We start from the raw sequence: 15,822 nt of genomic DNA, 5'->3' as shown, positions 1-15,822 counted from the left end.
TTCTCCTTCACTCCTCCCTCACTGCTTTACACATCCACCGTGGACCTGGACAGGCTGCTGGAGTGGGCAGAGCAACTTGTTGTGCCGAGACGCAGCTGCTGCTCTTCCCCAGAGCCTTACGGGAGCCCGGCCCGGCCCGGCCCGGCCCTGCCCGCCGGTACCGCCGGTACCGCCGCCCGCGCCCCGCACTGCGCCGCCGGCGGGCGGGGGGCAGCGCAGGAAGCGCGTCCTGCGCAGGCGCGGAGCCCGTGCGTGCGCACGGGCCCAGACTCCATTTCCCAGGGGCCCTGGCGCCCCGGAGGGGTGGTCACGGGGTCACTTCCGCCGCGGCTGCGCTGACTCGGCTGTGCGGCGTTGGCGGCGCGAGAGACGGTGAGGGGCGGGAGGCCCGGGGCCGCTCGGGGCTGCGCGCTTGGGCCCTGCGCTGCAGGAGAGGCTCGGCCGTGGGCTCGGAGGGGCCGGGAAGGACCGGCCGGGTTGTGGCGCTGGAGCGTCAGAGTCGGGCTCTTCCGCGGGCAGCGGTGGGTGAAACCGGGCGGTTTCACCTGCTGAGAGGTGTCCCTGAGCCCCCGTGGGCCCCTGGGCTTCGTGGCTGGGCAGGAGCAGCCTGGGCTGGATGCGCTGGGGTGCGGCGGCAGCAGGGCAGCACTGGGGGGAAGAAAAAAAGGAAGGAAGGAAGGAAGGGGCTTCTGGCACCGGCCCTGGGACGGGCTGGCCAGGCGGGGCCGTGCCAAGCGCAGGAGGTTTAGCGGGGCCAAGGGCAGATGCTGCAGCTGCACTGGAGCAACCCGAAACACAAAGAGACTGGGGAAGAATGGGTGGAGAGCAGCCCTGAGAAGGATTTGGGGGTGCGGGCGGACAAGAAGCTCAGCATGCCATGGCAGTGTGCACTGGGGGCCCAGAAAGCCAAACGCTGTCCTCAGTGGGCTCATCCCCAGCAGCGTGGGCAGCATGTGAAGGGGAGGATTCCTACCCTCTGCTCTGGAGAGACCACCCTGCAGAGCTGCCTCCAGCTCTGGGGCCCCAGCACAGGAAGGACGAGGAGCTGCTGAAGTGAGTCCAGAGGAGGCCACGGAGATGCTCCGAGGGCTCTGGAGCCCCTGTGCTCTGGAGATAGGCTGGGGGTGTTCACCTGGAGAGGAGACGCTAGAGCCCCTAGAGCCCCTTCCAGTGCTGGAAAGGGGCTCCAAGAGAGCTGGAGAGGGACTTTGGACAAGGGCCTGGAGTGACAGGACAAGGCTTCCCACTGCCAGAGGGCAGAGTTAGATGGGATATTGGGAAGGAATTGGTCCCTGTGAGGGAGGTGAGGCCCTGGCAGAGGCTGCCCAGAGAAGCTCTGGCTGCCCCATCCCTGGAAGTGTCCAAGGCCGGGTTGGACAGGGCTTGGAGCAACCTGGTCTAGTGGAAGGTGTCCTTGCCCATGACAGGGGGTTGGAATTGGATGGTCTTTACAGTCCTGTCCAACCCCAACCACCCTGGGACTCTGTGGAGGGCAGAGGCCCTGATGTTGAAGCAGTTTTTGCATTTAAAGGTCCCGTCAAGTGTCCTCACTGATCACATCTGTAGTGTCCCTGTTGTCTCCTTGGCCTCTCAGCAGGGTGGCTCCAGAGGCACTGTATTTGGGTAAATTGAGACACGTGGCCTGAAGCAGGGGCTTGTGGGGATCATCCAAGCCACTGGAGGGAGTTGGTGGCTCCTCAGTGGCTGGAAATAGGAAAGAAGAAATGTTGGAAGTGAGGAGCTGGTGTTTTCTGAGGGGAACGAACTGTTGTGTAAGACAGTGCTGGAAAGTTGCCAGGCTTTGCAAGGGCAATTACCTGTTAGTTGCTAAAACTGGTGAAATTGTTAACTGCCAAAGCTTTTGCTCTGGAAGTTACTGGAAGAGGCTCAGTGATCTGAAAGCTTTGCCCATTACTGAGATGTGCAGGGCCAGGGGTGTGACTCGATGATCCTTGTGGGTCCCTTTCAACTCAGGATGTTCCCGGATTCTGTAAAGGGGAATGACACTGGCCAGGGCTTTGAAAAGGGAGAAGACCGTCGGCATTTCTTCCATGGCTGCAGATCTGGGGCGCTGCTGTGCCAATTCTTACGTCCTCACAGGAAAGTGTTCGGAGATTTCAAATGATCAGTGACATTCCATTTCCTTGTGTTTCTAGATGAAGCTCCCGCTTCTTGCTGTGTTTGCCCTGGTGTCTGTGGCTCACTGCGAGGATGGCGCCAGGCTCCTGGCCTCCAAATCCCTGTTAAACAGGTACGCAGTGGAGGGCAAGGACTTGACTTTGCAGTACAACATCTACAACGTTGGCTCCAGGTAAGCCGATTTCTGAGCTCCTTGCTGTGCTGTTGCTTTTGCTCCCTCTGACTCTGAGCTTTCCAGCAGTGCCTGAAGGATTGACCCCAAAATTTGTCTTTTCCTTCCTCGTCCATTGTCCCTGCTTTCACCTCGCGGCTGCTCAAGCTGTCAGTCCAGCATGTGGTGTCCTGTGACACTCTGCTCCCCATGCATGCAGCTCCCTTTCTTGGCTTTGTGAGCTCTTTTTCACGTTTATTCTTTTTCATAAAAGTTTCTTTTTGCTATCAGGACTTAACTAAGGACCTGGCAAAGATAGAACTTCCACAATGCTGGTAAAAAGCTTCATTTGCAGAATGAAAAGCTGAGTGGACAAAATGCAGGAGACTATTAAAGTGCTTTGAGGTTTTGTTTTTTAGATTTTTTTTTCAAGGCAGAATAAAGCATGCTGAGCGTAGTACTGCAAACAGAAGAATATCTGTAAGGTTGGACTCCTACGACATTAATGAGATACTATGACCTTATACGTGGGATATGGTTATTATTTAGGCCAAAGTGTGTATCCATGGGATGGTACCTGAAGTTCAGCAAACTGCCAAATCCTGTTGTGGAAAAAACGGTGTTTTTCCTGTCTCTGGTTGTTTCTCTCAGCTTTGCCTTCCTCTCTCTGCAGTCTCCCTGTAAGACACCTCAACTCTCCTCCCCATCTTCTACTGGTGACATTTTATCTTTCAAAGATCAGTTCTTTCATTTGGTCAGGATGGACCTGTCAGTGCACTTTGCTGCAGAGCCTGTGGGCAGATGGCAGATCTTAAGATTCCTGTCTCACCCCTGTCTTTGTTGTGTTTAGTGCTGCCCTAGATGTGGAGCTGTCGGATGATTCCTTCCCCCCAGAAGATTTTGGCATCGTCTCTGGCATGCTCAACGTCAAGTGGGACAGGATTGCTCCGTATCTTTTTATGTTTTGAAATTCCTCCCAACTCTCGTTCTTGCCCCTGAGCATCCTTCAGCTGCGTCCTATTTTCATCTGCTGTCTCTGAAATTCCTTCCAGACAGGGTGCCGAATGCAAACCCCTGCTCTTCTGGACAGTGCTGTGTAAAAATAAAGTTCCTTGCAGAGAGGGGAGGAGTTCCTCTGCCTGGGGAGGAGCAGCTGGGTCAGCCTCGGGTGGGCCGGGCTGTCTGTGAGCACGAGCACTCCGATCTGTCGGCAGCGCTGACTTTTGCACCTGGTTCCAGGCTGCCCTTTCCCATCTCCTCCCTTTTCTTGCTGCGATGAAATACAACCGTTTTCCTTAATGTCCAGCTCCCAGAGCCAGCAACGTGTCCCACACCGTGGTTCTACGGCCTCTCAAAGCTGGGTACTTCAACTTCACCTCTGCCACCATCACGTACCTGGCCCAGGAGGGTGCACAGGTCGTGGTAAGTGGATGATTTATAGGAGCCCTGCGGATACAGCTGACCGCGCTGCTGGCGCTGGGTGCTCGGGGAGGATGCGTGTCCCTGTGCCCTCACCCTGCCCGCTTCTGGAGCGAGGAGGAAAGGTGGCAAAGCCTGTCTTTTCCCTGCCTTTTCCAGGTTGGCTTCACTAGTGCTCCCGGGCAGGGAGGAATCCTGGCTCAGCGCGACTTTGACAGGAGGTTCTCCCCTCACTTTGTAAGTACCTTTCAATTGATAGTGGAAGAGTGCACCACGGCAGCTGCAGCCCAGTGCGGTGGCTTCCTGCTGGCACGTGGTGTGTGTGGTTTGCCCTGCAGTCACCTGGAGAGCTCCAGCGGGAGCTGGAGTTCATTCCCTTCAGTTCTCCAGAGGAACATCACAGAAGCAGCTGAGTTTCTGTCCCAGCTCCCTCTGTGAAGGAGCTGCACTGTGGGATTTGAGCCAGAGAATCTGAGAGTAGAATCTTAGAACCTCCTAGGTTGGAAGGGACCCCCAAGGATCGTGCAGTCCCAGCTCCTGGTCCTGCAGAGAACAGCCCCGGGAATCCCAACCACGCGCCTGCCGCCCCTGTCCAAACTCCTCGAACTCTTGTCAAGCTCAGTGCTGTGACCACTTTCCTGGGGAGCCTCTTCCATTGCCTGGGAGACCATCCTGTGGGAGAAGAGCCTTTTCTTAATATCCAGCCTAAACCCTGTCCTGACCCAGCTCCAGGCGTTCCCTGGGGTCCTGTCAGTGGTCACACAGGGCAGAGATCAGTGCCCGCCCCTCCGCTTCCCCACGTGAGGAAGCTGCAGACAGTGCGAGGTCTCCCCTCACTCTCCTCCTCTGATGTCGTTGCTCTAAGACACCTGTGGACTGGATTGTTTTGACTTTTCTCTAACAATTTCTCCCTCCAGCTGGACTGGGCGGCTTTTGGCGTGATGACCCTGCCCTCCATCGGGATCCCCCTGCTGCTCTGGTACTCGAGCAAGAGGAAGTACGACACCCCCAAGACCAAAAAGAACTGAGCAGAGTCAAATGCCACCAGCACCCCAGAGCTCGGCAAAGGACAATCCTGAACCGCCAAGAGCAGCGGCTGGGTCGGGATGGCACCGTTCCCTGCGAGGTGCTGCCTGGGCCGTGCTTCAGCCCTCTCTCTGCAGGGCAAAGGACTTGGTGGCTGCAGCAGCAGTGATGCGGTGTCCTCTGTGTTCTAAAGGAGAAACAAGCAAGCAGAAAAAAGAACAACCAAAAGTCCCAAACTGCCTGGTCAGCCCCTTTGGAGCCAGAACCCCTCGCCCCTCTGCAGCCGCAGCAATCCGAGCAGCGTTAGTGCCCAGAGGGGCCTGGCTGTGGGGCTGTGCCCCCTTGTGCTGCCTCCAGCTCCCGTTTGCCTGCTGCATTTTCTGCAGGGTGTCGTATCTCAGGGCCCCCTCCGGGCGCTGCCTGCCCTGCGGGACGGAGCTCGCTCTGGTGACACCACAGATCAGTGGTCTGATTTGATAGAGCATGTCCGAGCTGCTGCTCTTTTTGAAAGGGGCACTAAGGGATGTCCCTGTTGATGGTGTTTCTGGGAAACCTTGTTGTGTTTTGTTGAGCAGAGAACTGTGTTGTTCCTCCTCTTTTTTGTTCCTCTGCACACAGTTGAGCTGTGTTGAGGTATTGAGGATATTATAAGAAAATGAAAGGAACACCATGACAGAAGCCTTGCTTGTACCAAAGTGCTCTCAAAACCAGGTTGCCTGCAGAGTTTATTGAGCTGTATGTCTCTTCAGCCAGGCTCACAACAGGCAATTTCTGCTTCCATGCGCTCTTGTAGAATCGGAGTAAAGTGATAATGGAGTAATAGGGTTAACAGGCTGCTTTTGTTTGGAAGGGACCTTAAAGACTATCTAGGTTAAACCCCCTTCCACTAGACTACGTTTCTCTAAGCCTTATTGCAGCAGGCCTTGAACACTGCCAGGGATGGGGCAGCCACAGCTCTCTGGGGCACCTCTGGTAGTGCCTCACCACCTTCACAGGGAGGAATTTCTTCCCAGTATCTCATTCTCTGGACTTGCCCCAGAGCTGGAGGCAGCTCTGCAGGGTGGTCTCTCCAGAGCAGAGGGTAGGAATCCTCCCCTTCACATGCTGCCCACGCTGCTGGGGATGAGCCCACTGAGGACAGCGTTTGGCTTTCTGGGCCCCCAGTGCACACTGCCATGGCATGCTGAGCTTCTTGTCCGCCTGCACCCCCAAATCCTTCTCAGGGCTGCTCTCCACCCATTCTTCCCCAGTCTCTTTGTGTTTCGGGTTGCTCCAGTGCAGCTGCAGCATCTGCCCTTGGCCTCGCTAAACCTCCTGCGCTTGGCACGGCCCCGCCTGGCCAGCCCGTCCCAGGGCCGGTGCCAGAAGCCCCTTCCTTCCTTCCCTCCTTCCTTCCTTCCTTCCTTCCTTCCCCCCAGTGCTGCCCTGCTGCCGCCGCACCCCAGCGCATCCAGCCCAGGCTGCTCCTGCCCAGCCACGAAGCCCAGGGGCCCGCGGGGGCTCAGGGACACCTCTCAGCAGGTGAAACCGCCCGGTTTCACCCACCGTTGCCTACAGGAGATCCCAACCTTTGGAGGGATTGTGGGGGCAGAGAGAAGCTGGTAGCAGTGGCCTAGCAAGGTCCGGGCCCCTCCAGGTCACCCCCACACTGAGTCTCTGTCCCAGGATCCCTGGCAGTGCCCAGCCCTTGAGCAGAGCTTTTCCAGCATACCCCCCTACCCATGGGGATTAAACACAGAAAGAGCCTGAAACAATGTATTTATTTTGAGACAAAGAAAAGTTTCAGTCTGGATGCCTCACCCCAGGAGCAGTGTCCACCAGTGCAGGGACACCAACAACCATGCCCTTTCCCCCTGTCCAGGGTATTTTCCATCCCTCCCCGCCTTTAAACAAACTTTTCCTGGCTCAGCCTCAAGACCAGGGCACTGCACTGAGCTCTTCCCCAAGTCAACGTCAAGGCGGCTGGTTCTCCCCTGCAGAGACGGAACCTCTCACTCCTGGGCTGCCTCCGGTGCTGCAGCCTGCTTGCTTTGGTTGTCACCCTTCTTTTTGTGCCCCGAAACGATGTCATCGATACGGAGCAGGAGAACTGCAGTCTGAAGAGAAACCCCACACCCAGGGCTCATCTGGAGCTCATGACAAAAGACAAAACCCAACCTGCCCAGCTTCCACACCACACAACCATCAGCCTGGGTGGAAATGGTTCTTTCAGCACGGGAGAAGGGAAGGGTGCCTCACAGGCTTGTGGGAGCAGCAAGGGGCTGCTTTCCCCCCACCATGGAAACAAGGACACCCGTTTCTTCTTGTTGGCTGACACAGAAGGGATACAGTATCCCTTCAAGGAACAGCCTTTGATCTAACACCAGCCAGGTAATGGCAGGATCTGCAAGAAGGGCAGCTGAGACCTGGCAGCCCCAGCCAGGCAAAGGGACAAAGCTCCCACAACCACTGATGATTCCATCATGTTGCTGGTAAGGAATTGCTCAGGCACAGCTCTGGCTGGCATTGGAAGCAGTGAGAGCACTCTGCACCGTGTGCAGGAAAAGGTGGGATGAAACATGATGAAATTTAGCTGCAGGATCAAAAACCCTGGGAAAGCCTGAGTCTGGCTCCCACATCCCTCATTATCCCACCTCCAGCAACAATGAGCTCAGACACACTGGGTGTGTGATGCCCACCCAAACACCTCAGAACACAGGGAAGGATATCCTCCTTTCCCAAATGATATCCACAGAGGCTCTGAAGTTTCTACTTCTCCTTACCTCCACGGCTGTTTTATAGGTCTGAAGTTTGACAGCCAAGGGCTCCCAGATCCCCAGCTCCTTCATGTCAACCAGGGCTCCAGTCTCCCCATTCACCCCCCATGTCTGGCTGCCTTCCTGAGTGTGCTTGGCCTGAAAGCAGAAAGAGAAAACAGGTCACCACCAGTGGGGTGAGATGGCAAATTCCCCTCTGGAGTCTCAAACTGACCATGGGCTCAGGAAACAGCAAGAGGGTCATTAGAATAGTCTCAGTTTTGGAGTTTATACAAGAACATGTTACTGATAGCACAACAAGGGCACTGCTCTGAACGGTGACTGATCCAAGGAGCTGGGTGAAGCAGGAAAGGGCTGACTCCCTCCTGGTGCCCCTGCCACATGCCTTACCCTGAGTGAGGTCAGAACACGGATAGTACTAGCGCCACAGTTCTGGATCAGCGTCCGGGGAATGACTTCCAGAGCCTGGGCCACTGCACGGTAGGGCCACTGCTCCACGCCGGTCATGCCCTTGGACCTCTCGGTCAGTGCATGGGAAACGGCCATTTCAGTGGCTCCTCCACCTGGCACCAGCTGTGGGTCCATGAGGACATTGCGGCACACCTGCATGGCATCCTGCAGGTTGCGCTCCACCTCCTGCAACAGGCACAGAATCGCAAACTTGTTGAGGCTGGAAAGCCCTCTAACATCATCAGGTTCAAACACTCCCACAGCACTGCCAAGGCCACCACTAACCCAAGTCCCAAGCCACATCCACACATTTGCTAAATCCCTCCACTACTGCCCTGGGTACCTGTGCCAGTGCCTGACCATACTTTCCATGAAGAAATTTTCCCTAATATCCAATCTAAACCTCCCCTGGTGCAACTTGAGGCCATTTCCTCTTGCCCTGTCACTTGTTACTAGGGTGAAGAGCCTGACCCCCAGTGGGCTAGACCCTTCTGTCTACTAGTACTAAACAGGGAGCAATAAGGTCCTTGCTGAGCCCAGACCCATCCTCAGCTCCACTGCCCTTCTCATTATTAACTGGAGCACCATACCAGCTGAAAGCCCAGCCCACAGTCTGCTGGCCATGACTCACACCATGAAGATGGCTGGCACAGGAGGAAGCAGCCATGCATTCACTCACCGCTAGGATTTCCTTGCTGGCTCCCCGGAGGATGATGGTGCAAGCCTTAGGATCTTTGCAATCAGTGATGAAGGCAAAATACTCATCTCCTATTTTTTTCACTTCAAAGAGCCTAGCACCAGTTCCCACATCCTCCTCCCGGAGCTCATCTGTGCGACTGACAATGCGAGCTCCACAGGCCCTAGCACACCAAAACATGACATTAGACACTCACAAATCAGAACTGACAAAGAGTGAGATCAGAACAATTCCATGTCAGGCAGAGCAGGACCAGGCTCCAGACAGGAGCCAATACCTACCTGGCAATCCGGTTGTTGTCAGTCTTTCGCACCCTGCGGATGGCGGTGATGTTGGCTCTCATCAGGTAGTGCTGGGCCAGGTCTGAAACCAGGTTTGTGCAATTTCAGTAATGAATCAGCAGTATCATGACAAACTTTATCTGTTTATCAGTTATCAATCCAGCTATTTCAGTTCCAGTCTTTGAGGCAAAAGGGGTTACAGAAAAAAAGCACCTAAATGTAGCTTTTTAAACCAGGCTGCAAGCACAGCTCTCCAGGGTTTAAGACTCAGCCTCACTTGTATTTTAGTATCTTTCCCAAATGCTGGAAAAGCAAAATATCATTGTAAGAGTCTACTTTCACAAAGCAATGCCAAGGATGAACTTCAATGTCTGCAGTGTACACTATTTGCTAGAAAGCTAAAATAAAACCCAAACCAGGTTCAGCACCAGGTTTGGGGGGAGTTGTATTAGTTTGCTGTTGTGGTGTTTTTTAGTTTTGGTTGGGTTTTTTTAAGTTCCTGAGCAGTGCATTTAACACCATGAACCTCACTGAGATGAATTCAACACAAAGGATCACATGTGCTGTTACCAGAAACTCCTTTTTCCGTGATGACCAGATCTGGCTTGACTCTTATCAGATCCTCGCACATCTGCTGAATGTACTCTTCCTCCATCTGCAGGATGCGGGCAAAGTCTTCCTCCCGCGTAATTTCAATATCAGTCTGTACAAAAGAGGGGTAAACAGCTTAGTGTGTTCATTCCAACTCTTCACTGCATTAGACACACCTCCCCCAGCTTCAAGCAGCTCCTCCAGTTATCACCAGGGAAAGAGTCAGGGATGAAAAACACTGATCAAATAAACGGCAACACTGTGTCAGTTGAGCATTAGTCTTAGCTCAAGCTCAGAAATATTTCTTTGCTCTTGACCAGCACTTAGATACATAAATCACTGTAGCTGCTTCAGTGAGTCAAAATGCTGTAGCCTCACTCCTATTTTTCTGGACCCCATGGCAGAATTAGCCCATGCATGCAAAAGGCCTCTGAAAGGTAGAACACAAAAAGCCTTTCACCACTTGCACTTTCAACAAGCTATCTGCATTTGTTTGTTTTACTCATCCTAAATCAAGAGCTGTGGATGTCTCCAACAGGACTCACTTTACCTGGCTCTCTCCTTTCTTGTACTCCAGTGAACAATCCAGAAGGACAATGCGTGGATTCTTAATAAGGCGACGCATTCTGGGATGGGTTACGTCTTTATTCACCATGATTCCACGCAAAACACACGAGTCTTCACTAAAACCACCTGGAATCTGACAGACACAAGGAAGGGAGAAAATTAAGTGAGTCAGTTTAGTCTACAAAAACCTGTGTATCTGAAAGCATCTCCTGAAGCTGTCCCATGTACAGAAAAGGGAAAACATCTCCCAAGTAACCACGGTGCATCCAGATCACTATACAAGTTTAATTTTAAGTACATGCTGACTTAGATTTTAAGCGTGAAGCCATGAAAGAACTTAAGACTAATATTCTATTGTCTGGCAACGTGTTTCATTTCCCATCTTCCAAATCCAACTGAAATTATCTTTTTGACAGGTATTCAAAAAGACTTGAAATAACAGCCCCTGTTGGCATTGTAAATGAGCATGGCTGATACCACTGATTGGATTACCTTCAAGGATTATGTCTGTGGACTGCAGAGAAGTAACACAAAATTCTTCCCAATGCACTCTATAATAAACTAGTTCAGAACAAGAAAGGGGTGCAAGGATAAGTAACAGTTCAGGACACACTCACCTTTTCTACTTTTGCATATTTTTTAATATCAATTTCCTTTCTGCCATTTTCTTCAAACTCCACAGTCTTAACAGCATCAAGAGCAATGCTACAGGCCAAGTCAGACCAGCGGTTTATTGCCTTGGTGTTTATCGCACTCTTTATTATTTTAAGCATCATCTCTTTGTTGTTCACGTCCACTGGAGTGCTGAGATAAAGGAAAAACCAAAGAGCAAACTGGGTGTTATTCCAAGCGACAATCTAACCCTTTTGACTCCCTCTCCAATTTTGCTAAGTTGTATCTGACTAACACAACTGCCTGAAGGAGCAGCTTGAAGCAGTACAGAAAGTCCACATTCCCTCCTCTCTAACTCCTGCCAGCCCATACTTACCCAATTTTCTTTAAAATACTGATCATGTCATCAAGAGCCTTACGATAAGCCCAGATGATCACAGTTGGGTGCATCTGCTGTTCAAGAAAATGTTCAGCAACAGAGAGCATCTCTCCAGCTAAAAAAAAAAAAAAATTAAAAATAAATCAAAATTCCCCAAGTAAGTTAGTAAGATAATCGACAGTCAAGAAAGGAGAGCACATATCAAAAAAAAAAAATCTTCTATCCATGCAGGGAGCTCTAACATTACCTATAGCTTTCTTTACACTTAACTGTGGTTATCATGGGGACAGAACAACTTCCCAAAGCATGGAACTGATCATCTTAGGGTCTCATGAACCTAGCATGCTCTTGCACAGTAAAAAAAAACCCTCTCCATCTCAAGGTTAGTAAATAACTAAGATGTTTCTCATCATGAGAAAAAAGGGTGAACTTCAGCTTTTATGCAAAGTGTCTGAGTCAATCTCCTTACCAAGGATAATGACAGATGTGGTCCCATCTCCAACTTCTTCATCCTGAGTGCGGCTGATCTCTATCATTGATTTTGCAGCTGGATGCTGGACTTGAATCTGTGTAGGAGCAAGGGGTATGGATTTGTCCCAGAATATTAAAGCAGAAACGTCTCATGTCACTCAATGGAACAAATACCACACCTTTAATACAATCAAAGGCACTCTGTCTAACAACAGGAAGGCTTTTTCTTCCTTTTTGAGACCAAAACCAAGCCCTTGTATTTGACAAGATTGTGTCTCTCATTGTTTTTCAGGCATTACAGTTTTTAGGATGTTCTTTTTACAGCAGAGAAACAATAATGATTTCTAGGTCTCATCATGTGGCACTGTGGACACCACCATCTACTCAGGTCTCAATGAAGCTGATAATAGCTCCAATTACCAAAGAACTTACATCAGTCTTGTAAACACTCCATGAAAACTTCCCAGCCTAGGATCAAACCTACATTTCTGTAGAGCAAGAACACTTGCTGGATATGTTTCATTTCTCCCCAGTGAGAACCTTTCTTGGTGCAGCTGGTTAGCACTTGCTGGCTGCCAGGACAAGTGAGGAGATCACACAGCTCCACTGACACCCAAGATTCAGGTACATACTGACTTAGTGTTAAGCAAGACAATCCTTTAGGAGAAACTTACTTCTCTAAGAATAGCATTGCCATCGTTGGTCATCACGATCCCACCCATGGGGTCCAAAAGCATCTGCAACCACAAGAGAACCAACATTTGAATGCTCTGCCCCATGTGTGTCTCATTCTAGTCAGCTGCAGCACAGGTGTTGCAGCATAAATTCTTACCTTCATCATTGCTCTTGGTCCTAAACATGTTCGAATAATGTCAGCAATAGTCTAGGAGGAATCAAAGAAATGAGCTAATTCAGGAGGGCATCAAAAAGTCTAGAAAAAAACCCATAGTGCAATCGGCAGCCCCTGCAAAATTTAAGTGACCCAGCAACTCTGCTGTGACTGAGATGCAGCCAAGGTTAAGAATTGTGTGGAAATGAGAATATGGGGATTATCAAGACACTGGCACCACACTAAATTATTATCTCAATCAGATGTCAAAACTGAACTTTCAGACTTTGCAGAGAAAGGGGATTTGGTTGGTTAAACCCCCTCCATGGTTATTTATAGGGCACCCATTACATGAGCAGTGCAAACATTTTACTTTTTATACAGAATTTTTATGTAATAGTACAAAAGCATCTTCTGTTAACATAGAAAATTACTTTCTATGTTGCTTCTTCTTCTACTCTATATTCATATAGAAAAGAGAAAATATGCTTCACATCTAGCTTTCCCTCTGAAATATATAAATACACACACACAAAAAAAGGATCAGAACAGCCTGAGAATTTGGTACCTTTGCAGCAGTGATGTTTCCTGTCTGGACTTTTCTTCCAGATTCACGTTTTGTATTCTGACCTAAAGCACACAGAAAAAATAAAATTAATCAAGTACAATCAAGTACAAAACAACAACAATGCAGCCACCTCTCTTCGTCACACACATTCAACATGTGACCACTTCAAAATTCAGAGGTTACAATATAAATACTGCAGTCATTATGAGAAAGACATTGATAGAAAACTGTCAGTGAAAAACAACATTCCCTACTATAACAGAACTCCTCCTTAGCATCCTGAGACAAAGCTTTGCAACCCTGAAACAGAACCTATTACACCAGAAAATCAAACTCCAGTGACTTCTGAGGATCTGCCCAATCTCACAAAGCCAAGAAGCTGCTATTATACAGCAGTGTTCAGCCAAAAAAAGTTACAGAGGCTCATGTACAGTAAGCAGAACAGGGTGAACACAAAGTGAATCCATCAACGTTGCCTTTAGCACATGAGGGTGAGCAGCAGCAGGGGTACCAACTAGCTCACAACCACAGCTGGAGACCAGCTGTCAACAAACTCAGCCCTAGAGCATATTTGGGCTCAGGAATGCTTCTGCTATGACAAGCCTGGCCCAGCCAGGCCCAGATTAACTCAGGAGCAGATGCATGTGCACAGGGAGGTGTAAGAGAGAACAAAAGGAAACAGTAAGAGCAGCACCACGTATGAGCAAGCAGGCTTACAGAAAAGGGGCCCTGGGCTACAACAGTCTGCCTACAGGGTTAACAGAGAACAGAACGGATGGAGAAAAGAGAATGGGATACCCAAACAGAAAAAATAACCCTGGGAATGCCTCATGTTGGTGAATGGTGAGAGAATCATAGAACCATAGAATGGTTTGGGTTGGAGGGGACCTTGAAGACTATCTTGTTCCAAAACCCTTTCATGGGCAGGGACACCTTCCACTAGAGTAGTGCTCCAAGCCCTGTCCAACTTGGCCTTGGACACTTCCAGGGATGGGGCAGTCATCTGAGCAACGTGTGTCAAGGCCTCACCACTCTCACAAGGAAGAATTTCTTCCCAGTATCCCACCTAATTCTGCTCTCTGGCAGTGGGAAGCCATTCCCTCGTATCCTACCACTACAAGCCCTTGTCCCAAGTCCCTCTCCAGCTCTCTTGGAGCCCCTTTCGGCAGGAAAAGGGAGGCAGCTCTGAGGTCTCCCCGGAGCCTTTGCTTCTCCAGGCACAATAGCCCCAGCTCGTCTCCAGAGCAAAGCGGCTCCAGCCCTCGGAGCATCTCTGTGGCCTCCTCTGGACTCGCTCCACCAGCTTCATGTCCTTCCCATGATGGAGGCCCAAGAATTAGGGTTCACATGGGGTTCAAACAGGGCAATACAAAGCATCGTGCTGAGAAAGACGCGGAAACAGCTGAGAGCACGGAGGGCTGCCAGAATGACAGCAGCGGGGCTCCGAGATCTCCCGCGCAGGGCGCGGCAGAGGCTGCGGGTAGGGAGCTGCGAGGGGGAGCTCGGGGCGCAGCGGGGGCGGCGGCGGTACCCAGCGGATCCCCGCCGGAGAGGGGCCCCGGCCGGAACGGGCTGGGAAAGGGCGCCCGGCCATGAGGAGACCCAACATGGCGGCGAGTCAGGCGAGCGGCAAAGCGCGGCGGGGGTCCGACCCTCCATCCCCTCGCCCTCCGCCCCGGGAGGCCGGGCCGGGCCGGCGGCACTCACTGAGAACCAGGACGGGGCGCGGGCCCATCATCGCGGCGGATCGAGCGCAGCGGAACCTTCTGGAGCCTCGGAAGTGTCGCCTCGCAGGGCCGCGACTCCGCGCACCGCCTCCCACCGCCGCAGTGGATCGCGCGTGAGCGCCGTGCCCAATCCGGGGAACGCCCGCGAGTTCCGGCTGGGAAGTGACGCCCGCACACGGGGCGGTGCCGCCGGGGGCTCCGCGCGAGCGCGGTGCTCGCCGGGCCCGGGGCCAGAGCCCTGCACAGACCCAGGGAGGACGGGGACCCCGCGGGGCGGGCGCGGGCCGGACGCCTCGCTGCCGCCTCCCCGTTGCATCCGGAAAGCGCCAGGTCCGGCATGCCACGGGCGACCTCGGCTCGGAGAGACAGTCCTCAATGCCCGCCCTCTCCGTCAGCCCAGCCCGCGCTCCGGGACCGCGGAAAAACGCCGGGTCTTAAGACGGCACCGCCTGTCCCATAGCACCGGCCGCGCCCGGGTCCAGGAGCAGCGGCTGCTGCTGGGACGAACTGAGCCGGTGCTCGCGACTCCGGTATCCCCTCCAAGCACGGCCCTAAGCCCTCCCCGACCGCAAGCGGCCATTTTGAGCCCCGGGCGGTTCAGTGTCACCCAAGAGGACCGGGGGTCAGAACGGCACGGGGTGAGAGCTGCTGGCACAGGACATGTCCTGATCCACTGTCAGCAGAAAGCTGGAGCCTGTCTAGAGGAGGGGGCTGTGGGAGGGTGTAGTTAAGCAGAGCATCCCCAGTGCAAGAAGGGAGAATTTCCTGGCCTCTGCACCTGCTTCTTGAGCAATTTAACCCTGATCCTCCTCCCTGCACTCCTCCTTCGTTGCTTTACAAGTCCACCGTGGACCTGGGCAGGCTGGTGGGCCAAAGAACAGCATCAACAGGGCACAGCAGCAGCTCTGACATGCTCTATCAAATCAGACCACTGATCTGTGGTGTCACCAGAGCGAGCTCCGTCCCACAGGGCAGGCAGCGCCCGGAGGGGGCCCTGAGATACGACACCCTGCAGAAAGTGCAGCAGGCAAACGGGAGCTGGAGGCAGCACAAGGGGGCACAGCCCCACAGCCAGGCCCCTCTGGGCACTAACGCTGCTCGGATTGCTGCGGCTGCAGAGGGGCGAGGGGTTCCGGCTCCAAAGGGGCTGACCAGGCAG

At 52.7% G+C, this 15,822-nt stretch overlaps 2 protein-coding genes across 3 annotated transcripts; one reads left to right on the top strand and one right to left on the bottom strand.

The window, feature by feature from the left end:
* Nucleotides 1–287: 287 nt before the first annotated feature.
* Nucleotides 288–4,971, top strand: LOC138098747 (translocon-associated protein subunit beta). 2 transcript variants are annotated; one of them, XM_068995508.1, is made up of 6 exons: nucleotides 288–372; nucleotides 2,157–2,311; nucleotides 3,141–3,239; nucleotides 3,604–3,712; nucleotides 3,869–3,946; nucleotides 4,627–4,971. In XM_068995508.1, the coding sequence occupies exons 2-6, from the start codon at nucleotides 2,157–2,159 to the stop codon at nucleotides 4,735–4,737; spliced, it is 552 nt and encodes a 183-aa protein (XP_068851609.1). In that variant the 5' UTR covers nucleotides 288–372; the 3' UTR covers nucleotides 4,738–4,971. The 2 variants fall into 2 exon arrangements, with proteins under 2 accessions (XP_068851609.1, XP_068851610.1); XM_068995509.1 differs by lacking the exon at nucleotides 288–372 and adding an exon at nucleotides 412–521.
* A 1,505-nt stretch (nucleotides 4,972–6,476) lies between these two features.
* Nucleotides 6,477–14,811, bottom strand: CCT3 (chaperonin containing TCP1 subunit 3). Its single transcript, XM_068995505.1, has 14 exons — nucleotides 14,644–14,811; nucleotides 12,937–12,998; nucleotides 12,372–12,422; nucleotides 12,214–12,276; nucleotides 11,538–11,634; nucleotides 11,066–11,183; nucleotides 10,695–10,881; nucleotides 10,061–10,210; nucleotides 9,490–9,622; nucleotides 8,920–9,001; nucleotides 8,621–8,801; nucleotides 7,882–8,127; nucleotides 7,498–7,629; nucleotides 6,477–6,831 (listed from the first exon to the last, which is right to left on the bottom strand). Exons 1-14 carry the CDS (start codon nucleotides 14,672–14,674, stop codon nucleotides 6,727–6,729), a joined length of 1,638 nt encoding a protein of 545 aa, XP_068851606.1. The 5' UTR covers nucleotides 14,675–14,811; the 3' UTR covers nucleotides 6,477–6,726.
* Nucleotides 14,812–15,822: the final 1,011 nt, after the last annotated feature.

This window comes from Aphelocoma coerulescens, chromosome 25, assembly GCF_041296385.1.
Source record: "Aphelocoma coerulescens isolate FSJ_1873_10779 chromosome 25, UR_Acoe_1.0, whole genome shotgun sequence".
Taxonomy (NCBI): Eukaryota; Metazoa; Chordata; class Aves; order Passeriformes; family Corvidae; genus Aphelocoma; species Aphelocoma coerulescens.
The sequence above is the reverse complement of the archived record's forward strand: the minus strand, read 5'-3'. Positions and strand labels throughout refer to the sequence as shown.

What these genes read in the sequence shown, in the direction of transcription:
- CCT3 (XM_068995505.1), bottom strand. Translation starts at nt 14,674, where the DNA reads ATGATGGGCCCGCGCCCCGTCCTGGTTCTCA. An exon ending in GCAATGCTATTCTTAGAGAA is followed by an intron (nt 11,635 to 12,213) that starts GTAAGTTTCTCC and finishes GCTCCTACACAG; the next exon opens with ATTCAAGTCCAGCATCCAGC. An exon ending in CACATCTGTCATTATCCTTG is followed by an intron (nt 11,184 to 11,537) that starts GTAAGGAGATTG and finishes TTTTTTTTTTAG; the next exon opens with CTGGAGAGATGCTCTCTGTT.
- LOC138098747 (XM_068995508.1), top strand. Translation starts at nt 2,157, where the DNA reads ATGAAGCTCCCGCTTCTTGCTGTGTTTGCCCTGGTGTCTGTGGCTCAC. An exon ending in ATCTACAACGTTGGCTCCAG is followed by an intron (nt 2,312 to 3,140) that starts GTAAGCCGATTT and finishes TGTTGTGTTTAG; the next exon opens with TGCTGCCCTAGATGTGGAGC. An exon ending in GGAGGTTCTCCCCTCACTTT is followed by an intron (nt 3,947 to 4,626) that starts GTAAGTACCTTT and finishes TTCTCCCTCCAG; the next exon opens with CTGGACTGGGCGGCTTTTGG.